Source organism: Carica papaya, chromosome 7 (assembly GCF_054855325.1).
Source record: "Carica papaya isolate Zhongbai chromosome 7, ASM5485532v1, whole genome shotgun sequence".
Lineage (NCBI taxonomy): Eukaryota > Viridiplantae > Streptophyta > Magnoliopsida > Brassicales > Caricaceae > Carica > Carica papaya.
In genome coordinates this window covers 25,722,193-25,731,757 of record NC_142315.1, presented here as the reverse complement: position 1 = coordinate 25,731,757, position 9,565 = coordinate 25,722,193, and the positions used below count along the sequence as shown (strand labels likewise).

The following is a 9,565-nucleotide window of genomic DNA, read 5'->3' as shown; positions in this document are numbered from 1 at the left end:
ATATATATATGTATGTATATATATAGTAGCATGGGTTATTTGATTAAATTCGCCAGACAATTTTTGTATGTATATCCCGAACAAGAATGGGCTCTTAATTGCTTTGGAACTTAGCATATGACTAACAAAAAATCAGCAGCATGGATGTCCCAATCCCTTAAATTTCTAAGCCCACACAAAAACTTATGTTAAATTTATTAATTTCGTAATTAGAGATACATACATACACCTATATATATATATAGACCAAGTATGACGCGTATATTTTATCTTTTCTCAATTGAAAATTTAAATTTAGTGATAGTAAAAGATAGGAGACTAAGTGGGTGTTGACTAATTGATTAAAAAATTTAATTAGTACATAAATTACATTAAGAGATAAAGTTAATTAGAACATATGTTACTTATATAAGTAACTTTAATGTTTTTTTTTAAAAAAAAAAAAAATTTATTGCAATCTATATATGTGTATTTAAATTATTTTGTATTAAAAAAAAGTTAATTAAATTATTATTCATTATAATTCACTGATTAGTAAGTAAATGAAATTTAAATACGCATTAGCTAATTTTAAAAGTTCATAATCCATGCGTATCCAATTAATTGGATTTTCTTGATTACATTATGATGATGAAAAGGACCCATTGAATATCAACGCATGGGAAGATCTAAAATCCCATTCTAGATCTTCTGTAGCTTCTCTATCACGTGATGTTTACAAGATCAAATCACCATAACAGTAGAATCATATTGATAGATAGGCTAATTTTACATGTCTGTATACATATATATATATATAGTAAATTTTTAATTTTATATAATGTGCTTTGAAGTTTTCCAATTTAAGATTTATAATTTTTTTTTTAATTACTACCTCGTGATTTAAATGTTATTTAAACTAATTAATCAATTAATCCGTTTAATTATTTTGATTTATCTGCGTAATCAATTTGGGTAATATCTGAATCCACCGGTCAGGAAATGGCAACAAGAAAATTCCAATGTCTTTAAAACACAAGTGGTGAAATTAAAATTTGCCCTTGTATATACTTGTGTAAGTATATATATATGTGTGTGTGTATATGTATGTATATAATGGAGAAAGGGTCACATGTACCAGAGAAAGTGCAGTGGTTATCCAGTTTTAAAGGCTGTAGGGAGCCCCAAGTCAGCCTGTAAAGATAAGGTATATATTTGTCAATTTGTGTTGTGAATTCAATGAGATGGTATGCCTTTTTTTTTTTTGTGGCCAAAAAGCAAAAAAGATAACCCATTGGTAAATATATATCAATTATCTCAATATCGTGAAAATGTACTTATATAAATCCCCAATACTTATTACTATGTTATATATATTATATATTATATATTATATTAGATGTTTATGACGGTGCATGTATATATAATATATATTAAGCTAAAAATAAGAGAATGAAATAATAATTAACCATAACTTTTAATTAACATAAATTATTTATTTTTGACATGTTTACGAATTTCAAATACATTTATTTTTCACCAGAGTACATATTATTGTGGGAAATGACTGAAGGAAAAAAAAAAGAGAGAGGGTATAATGGTAATTAATCATATAAAAAATATAGATTTTTATGCAACAAATATCTCTGTTAAAAAAAACATTTGGAGAGAGAGTATAAGATATTTTGTAAAATATCTTAAAAAAAACACGAGAATACAATAGAAAAACCCTAAAAATGTACAACATACAGTTGGTGCTGCCTCCTTCATGATTTTTATTTAAGGTATTGCCATTCCCTTATTATTTTATTATATTTTTCAATGCTAATATCAACACTGACATCATTGACCCTATTTCAAAATTCATATATGTATAAATGTGTGTGTGTATATATATATTAAATTTCTAATAAGTTCACTATAAAGGTTAGCGAAATTAAGCTAATGAGATTCTTTGTTTTAATGTTTGATTGTTAGGATTCAATAATTACAAATAATAATTTGAAAATACAATTTTTTAAAAATGTGAATATATTTCCCTGCAAAATCACTATAATTTTTTTTTTTTTTTTTTTATAAAAAAGTTTGTCAATATTAAAATGTTGGGTTTATGTCAATTAAGTTAATTTCAGTGTCTAAATAAAAATAATAATTATAACACTTTTAAAAATTTTAAATTAATAGAAAGTAAAAATTTTCCTGTCAAAATAAGTATTGCGCGAAGGGGAAGGTGCAAAATAGTGAAATAATAAGTTTTTATCGCTCCAAAAAGTGAAATAAGAGATAATGAGGGGGTTAAAATGCAAAATCATAAAATTAAGAGGATCAGGTAATCAGAAGCAAATGAAGCTAATAAGCCCAACGTTTGATCATCATCTGCCACAAATTAAACGGCAAAAGACACCAAAAAGGTTCAAATCATGTTGTGTTTTTTAGATCCGAAATCAAACCCCACCTTCCTCCGCTTGCCTTGATACACGTGATGCTACTCTGAGCCAATCAAAAAAAGGCCTGACACGTCAGCCCTAAAAATCTAATAAACCCAATCAGAATCTGCCATGTCAGCAGATAAGAAACCTTTTCCAGAAATAATAATAATAATAGTCTATTTTTCTTTTTGCAGCAGGTGGTATGGGTGTCGAGCTTAAAAAATGACCCAGCCACAGCCGCGTAACATCCATGCTTGCCCATGATTTAGGATCATCCAAGTGTTGAATTTACTAAAATGCCCTTGGTATAATTGAGTTACATTTTTAAAATAAAATATTGAAATTTGATTTTCACATATCAATTTTTTTAATATATATATATATATTTTTTATTTATTCACCAGGGCGAAACTTGTAAAAACGGCCCCGTATGGAATAATTGAGAAGCCAAGTGGCGAGTCACGTAAAAACATAAACACCGTACAAGAAAACAAAACACAGGCTACAGTGGATCCCGCCCCACGCCTCCCTCTTTCTCTCTCTCTCTCCTGAAAACAAACCTTGTCTCTTCCCCTGTTTTCATCTCTTTTCTTTTCTTTTCTTTTCTTTTTTCCTTTTCTAGCGAGAAACACCAGATGTCCAGAGAGAGACACTCTCTCTGTAAGCTTCTCTGCCATTATAGATGCCTATATCTACACACCCCATAACGGATCTTTCCCCGTTTCCTTTTTAACAGACCACTTTATCTCCTTCTACCTTCTATCTAAGTTCTTTTTCCGTTTCTGCAATTTGAAATGGTTTCCTGATTGGGTAAGTTTTCTCTTGCTCAGATTTTTTTAAAGTTCTTATTCTTTTTGCTCTGAAAGCCAACCGGGTTTTTCTAGGGTTTGCAGTTGTCTTCTTCCTGGCCAACTCTAGAGACTTGTTTCAGAAACCAGAGCTCAGTTTGGTTTTGGGTTTTCTTTTTTTATTTCCAAATCTTCAACCTTTTAAAGTTGGTGAAAAAAATGGGTTGTCTTTGTTTAGCTATTTAAAAAGAATTCTCTGAAGGAGATTCTGATGTGTTCTTCCTTTTTTTAGTAACTTTTTTATCGGTTGGTTCCAAGCTTTTGGCTTTTTCTCATTTCTTTTCCGTTTATAATAATTCAACACCCACTAATTTTGTAAGGGTTTAGGGTTTTGCAACTCTTCACTATTCAATCACTCCTCTTCCCAATTTCCAGCAAAAAGTTGAATTTTGAGCTTTTCTTCCAATTGGGTGTCTGAAGTTTCTATCCCCTGTGCTTCAACCACCAGTATTAAACCCTAACCATTCTGGAACTACCATTTCTCTGTAAAAAGTGAAGCTTGAATTCACTCTGAATTTAGATTTTCTGGTTGGTTCAAATTTTCAAATGGGTCTCCCTAAAAATTCAAATTCTCTCTGGGCTCTGTTTTCATAGATCTTGAATTTTCTCTTTTGGAAATTTTTAGGTCAATCTGTTTCGTTGATATCTACCAAATGTCTTCGTTTCTGAGCGGAGGCGGAAGAACCTACGGCTTCGAACTTGAAATCGTCAAGTCTCCATCAACATCCACCAGAACTTCTCAAACCTCTTCATCACCATCTTCAACCCTCTCGGAATCCAGCAATTCTCCCCACGCAATCTCAACCAGAAAACCTCGAACACCACGAAAACGACCAAACCAGACCTACAATGAAGCCGCTGCCCTCCTCTCCACTGCCTACCCCAACATCTTCTCTACCAAGCACCTCACCAAGAACTCACGCAAGTTCGCTAAACCCCATGACTGCTCCTTCTTCGACGAATCTTCTGAAATTTTGTTGCCGTTTCGCACCATTGACGAGTCTGCTTTCTTGCTGCAACCTTCTCCAATCCAAGCCAAACCCTGTTCTTCAATGGAGCCGAAGGTGGCAAGGTTCTGTGGGGAAGCTCACCGGAGTAACAGCAGCGGCGGAGAAATGGAGATTGATTCCAAGGTGAATAACTGTTCGGGTTTGTGCGATGAGTACTACGAAGATGATTTCGATGCTGAGTCGATTATTCTCGACGAGGAAATCGAGGAGGGGATCGATAGCATCATGGGGAATCTCTGCGTCGACAACGATGCGGTCGATGAATTGAACAGCGGGAGTTCATACCCTATGGGGCAAATCGGACAGTTCAATTCTTGGTATGGGAATCCGATGGGTATTGGGTTTGGCGGGAAGTTCCAGTTCGGTTTCGGCCATAGAAGAGGAATCAGAGCTCTGAGGCATGTCGATGAAGGGAACTGGTGGAGCTTCCCCGTCGTCGATGTGCTTCAAATCTCCCCAAAATTCAATTCCGCCACAACCACCGGCAACAAGTCGGCGACGACCACCGCCGCCACCAACAATATCACCACCAGAAAGAAAGGCAGCAGCCTCGCAGACAAGAACAAAAAACCGGTGGAAAAACCGGCGACGGTATCGAAGAGACAGGAACAGGCTAAAGAGAACCCAAACCCGAAACCCAATCCCGGGTTGTTATTGAAATTGAACTACGACGACGTTTTGAACGCTTGGTCGGGTCGTGGTTCGCCCTTTTCTGACGACATTTCCGGCGCCGATGTTGCCGGAAACGATGTCTCTGTATGTTTCTCGTCTCCTGCCCGGAATTCACAGTTTTAAGTGTCCAGTAGTTTCAGTCAGTCACTGGCACGTGTATGCTACGCGCCGTTATTAAAAAAAATACAAAAACAGAAAAACAAAGCCTGCAGGTTTCGCACTTAATTATGAACTCCACGGAAGTGTCAGTTATTTGGGTAAACGAGCAAGTGAACTCTCAGTTCCTTGGTTTTATGAGCATTATAAAATAATAATTATTAAATCATATGTTTTAAAATTTTTATTATAAACTAATATAAAATAATCTTTTTAAAAAAATCTGATTATCAATTTTAAAGTGAAAATTCTCAATTAATTAACCATTACTTGCAAGTCTCAAAATAATTTATTGTCTTTATATTTAATGTAGTTTATTTAGTTGGGACTCGACAGAGAATGTCGAATTATGTAGCTTTCAAATGGTTGATGATGTAATTAGTGATTGGAGGTCCATGATCATAACGTATGTTGCCGAGGCACTGAATCGTTTAATATTATTTTCTGGACAGGCCAGGCTGGCGCAGATCGATTTGTTCTCCGATGGTGGGTTGAGAGAAGCTAGCGTGTTACGCTACAAGGAGAAGCGACGTACGCGACTTTTCTCGAAGAAGATCAGATACCAGGTCAGAAAAGTCAACGCAGATCGACGGCCTAGAATGAAGGTTAGTTGATTTGTCCTATACATATGCTTCTAGTGTGTAATCTCTCTCGTTCATCCAGCAAATCGTGGCGAGTTAGAGAATTGGTGGGTGGGTGGGGGGTGTTAGAGTGGGACCCGTTTGAATTAATGGTCCCACCTAATCGACTTTGATGAATGATCGGATCGTACTTCTCTTTTCTTCCTTTATTGTTTTTTGAATTAGATAATATTCCAGTCTGACTAACTTTTAGTAGCATAAAAATTGATATAATCTTAATTATTAATTATTTAAATAATAGACATTTTAATTATGTCAACTTATTTATATTTTTATAAAAATATATTATAATACGATATTATATAATGATGTTATATTTGCTATGATTTTACAGGGACGATTTGTGAGGAGGTCGAATTCTAACACGAGTGGTCAAAGATCAAACGGCTAGGAATGCTTTCTTACATTTTAGTAGTGGCCTTTTTATTTTATTTTTCTTTATATTTTATTATTATTTTGTTTTTCTTTTCAGTCTTTTTGTGAGTTACCCTTTACACCAAAAGCAAAGAAGAAGAGACTTGTAGCGTAAAAGATAAAAGAGAATTATGAAGCACAAGGCCAGAAAAGTTTTTGGATGGGTTTTAAGTTCTTTGTTTTTTTCTTTCTTCTTTCTATTTTATTCCATATAAAAACTCTCTTATAGTAATCTCCAAAAATGTTAATATTCATAGTGCTTAGTAAGGTTACTAATTAAATTATTAAAATATGACTTAAAAAATTTATATAATATACAAAAATATGGATAATTTTAAGATTATATATATAATTGTCTTAATTTCAAGGTCGAACGCCTAACTAAATTTTAAAACTTGCAAAATTATATTTTGTGACAATTTATTAAAAGTTTTTTTTATGGAAAAAAATTTGTCCATGTCGTTCTAGTCAAAATTGAAATGTACTATATGTTATATTAAACCACTATGCAATTGTATGTTAAAAATTAAATTATGAAAAATTAAATTTCGGAAATGATGTATTTGACTAAAAAAATTTTAATGGAAAATCAAATTATTAGGAAAACAGCATGACATCATTAATCAAAACTAATTTAATTGGTATAAATTATATTCTAAATTTGGACTTATACTTGATTCCAATAAAAATTCTTCAATACGTTAATTTAGTGTAAGTAAATGTATTTTTAAGATAAAAAAGTCGTGCATTTTTCACAGTTAAAAGAGAAATATGAGATGTCAAATATAATATAAATATTAGTAACTAGAAAATCATTTAAAAGTTCCTTTAGTCCCATTTTTATATTTCATATTTTTTTATATATATATATTCTGTGATTTTTATATTCCTTTTAATTTATAAAATTAAAATATATTTTATATTTAATTTTATTTTTTTTTTAACTTACCTCAAATTCTTTAAAAACATCATTTCAATTATGTAAATTGATTTTTCATCCCCATAAATTTTAAAATAAAGTGTTTAATTAGAGGCATTTTCTCTAAAATCAATTATCATAACTTAATTTTCAAAACTACAAAAAAAAAACAAAGAAACGACTGCCGCACCTTAAATTTCCAAAATATACACCCTTAATTCACATTATTACGTTTATGCCATTATATATAGGAAAAAGGGATTTAAATAGCTCTTTCTACGAACTGAGTCCGCTGCTTCCATAATTCCTTTCTTTGCCTCAGGCTGCCCGGCTGACTGCCTAGCTCCCGATCTTCACCATTCGCTAATCAGAATCCTCCGCGGCCAAAATCACGACAATTGCTAGCTCAATCGGACGGAAAATAAGGTTTCTTCAATCTTATGGAGTGCCTTGCTGTGTAAACCCTTTTGAGAGATTAATGAACATACCAGCAGCTTTATTCTTTTTCCCCATTCGGTGTAGTCTATGTTGGATGTATTCGATTGATGGTTTAAACTTTGGTCTGGTTATGATATATCTGCTTCCTGTCGCTGATTCAGGTATTGAAAAAATGTGCTGTGTTTCTTTCCGTGAATGTATATGGCTGCTTGAGAAATCTGGGTTATTGATCCAGAGCAGATTTTCTTTTATTTTTCATGTCCGCCAAGTGTTTGATATAAATTATATGAGAAGGTGTCGTGGAATGTATGGTATGACTGTAGTTGATTTATTGGAATCAATTAATCTCTGTAGACAATGTTGTAACACTGCAACTGCCAACTAGGTGTTCTCTCATTTTTCTCTTGAGGGTGGCTCATGGTTCGTTAAGTTTCTTCTTGATTATTTTTTAGCTGCATCTTAATTGAATTAAATGCTGTCTCATTGAATTATATGATTCATTTTGACATGTTTTTATTTAAATATTTCGTAACAGAATCATGATCTTTTAGTTTGCTCTAAATCTATGTTTTCACTATTTTCTCTAATCAATGAAAGAAGCACCTTTGAAGTAGATGAGGCAATTAAACTTCTACATATTTCCTTTTAAGGATGTTTATTTCTTTTGCATCCTATATCAACATCTTATTGTCCAATTTTCCTTTTGCATAGATGGCTTTCTGTGAGGAAGAGTGTACCTCTCTTGGGTTTATGGAGCTTGCTATAGAACAAGTAATGCATAGAACTTCCTTAATTTCTATATATATATATATACATGTATAGAATTTCCTCTTTGAGGAGTCCAATGTACTGTTCTTTATTTGGGATCCTTATCTAATCCATCATCTATTAGGATTTATGGGATGTGAGTAGTTTCTCTTTGTCATATTTGCAGGCCAAAATTGCTATGGACAGCCTTGAAGTTCCTGTTGGGTATGCCAAGTGGTGATATATAGTAGCAGTCATTTTACTTTTCCACAATTTTGTCTTTGTTTATGCAATATATGAATGGGGCATAATTGTACTAGTTTCTGCATCAATCTTCATATGCTTTTTTAGTTTCTACAGTAGGCTTTTGTGAAATACTTAAATTTGTTGCCTTCTATTGCTGGTCACTGAAATTTGAAAACTTTCTATTGTTCTAATATTCGCTGCCTTCACAGCCTCATTATACGCGCAAGAGTATAAGGTTATTATAGTTAAATCCATGGTTTAATGCAACATAATTGATTGTAGCTCTAGGGTTGGGGGTTGATTGGCATTGACTTGTAATTTTAACTGATTATGAGTCTTGCTTGGTGGAAACATGACCAAACTCTAAATGTTGATCTTATATGTTTAAAATTATTTGTGATGTTTCCATGCGTTGGCTAGTGTATTCAGTTATATCACCAGAAAACTTCAATTAGTACCTAATATGGTGGGGATGGTTGCCATGTTTTGGTTTCATCAATATATGAATGGTTGCTTAGTGTTATTTCATTGGTAAATATTTATACCTGTTATTTGGATCTACTGGCTTGCATCTGGGACACTGAAAAACTGTTTTTTGAATCAATGGGCTTTTATCTTTTCAACTGTGAGTTGATGGTTTGTCCTGAGTCACTATCGTAAGTCAATGGGCATATTCTTCCCAAATTGAAGATGAGCAGGTAATTCTACAGTCAAGGTGGTTCCATAAGTTCAAATTGCAGACACTAGAATAAGTTCTTAAAATTATTACTAACATGGTTAGCTGAACAAAGTGTTTTTTGGTATATCTTGCTTTTTTAGTGCTAAAAAAAAAAATTCAACCATTTTAACTCAAATTCAGTCAGATCATCTGGAGCAGCTTTACTCATTCATACCATAAATTTTTGGTTTTCCAGCTGTGTTATTGTTCAGGATGGGAAGGTCATTGCATCAGGAAGAAATCGAACTAATGAGACACGCAACGTAAACTAATCAATTCACCCCTTCATCTCCAGATACCCTTATTTGCATTTTGTGTTGTTTCCCTAGTTGTAGAATTATTAGTTTC

General features: G+C 32.9%; 2 protein-coding genes across 6 annotated transcripts in view; both read left to right on the top strand.

Moving 5' to 3' along the window:
• The first annotated feature begins 2,909 nt into the window (after positions 1-2,909).
• LOC110811103 (protein CHLOROPLAST IMPORT APPARATUS 2) lies at positions 2,910-6,320 on the top strand. Of its 2 annotated transcripts, XM_022037485.2 has the most exons (4): positions 2,912-3,218; positions 3,882-5,022; positions 5,547-5,699; positions 6,070-6,320. In XM_022037485.2, the coding sequence occupies exons 2-4, from the start codon at positions 3,910-3,912 to the stop codon at positions 6,124-6,126; spliced, it is 1,323 nt and encodes a 440-aa protein (XP_021893177.2). In that variant the 5' UTR covers positions 2,912-3,218; positions 3,882-3,909; the 3' UTR covers positions 6,127-6,320. The 2 variants fall into 2 exon arrangements, 1 of the variants encoding a protein (XP_021893177.2); XR_015813444.1 differs by having other exon boundaries at positions 2,910-5,022; positions 5,552-5,699.
• Positions 6,321-7,355: 1,035 nt separating this feature from the next.
• Positions 7,356-9,565, top strand: part of EMB2191 (Cytidine/deoxycytidylate deaminase family protein) — a 28,787-nt gene continuing 26,577 nt past the window's right edge. The window contains exons 1-4 of one of the 4 annotated variants that reach the window (XM_088206955.1): positions 7,356-7,494; positions 8,218-8,277; positions 8,441-8,478; positions 9,414-9,480. In XM_088206955.1, coding sequence (XP_088063081.1) covers positions 8,218-8,277; positions 8,441-8,478; positions 9,414-9,480 — 165 coding nt within the window. In that variant the 5' untranslated portion in view covers positions 7,356-7,494. Of the gene's footprint in view, positions 7,668-8,217; positions 8,278-8,440; positions 8,491-9,413; positions 9,481-9,565 lie in introns of all 4 variants that reach the window. The other 3 variants (XM_088206953.1, XM_088206954.1, XM_088206952.1) reach the window with 3 other exon arrangements.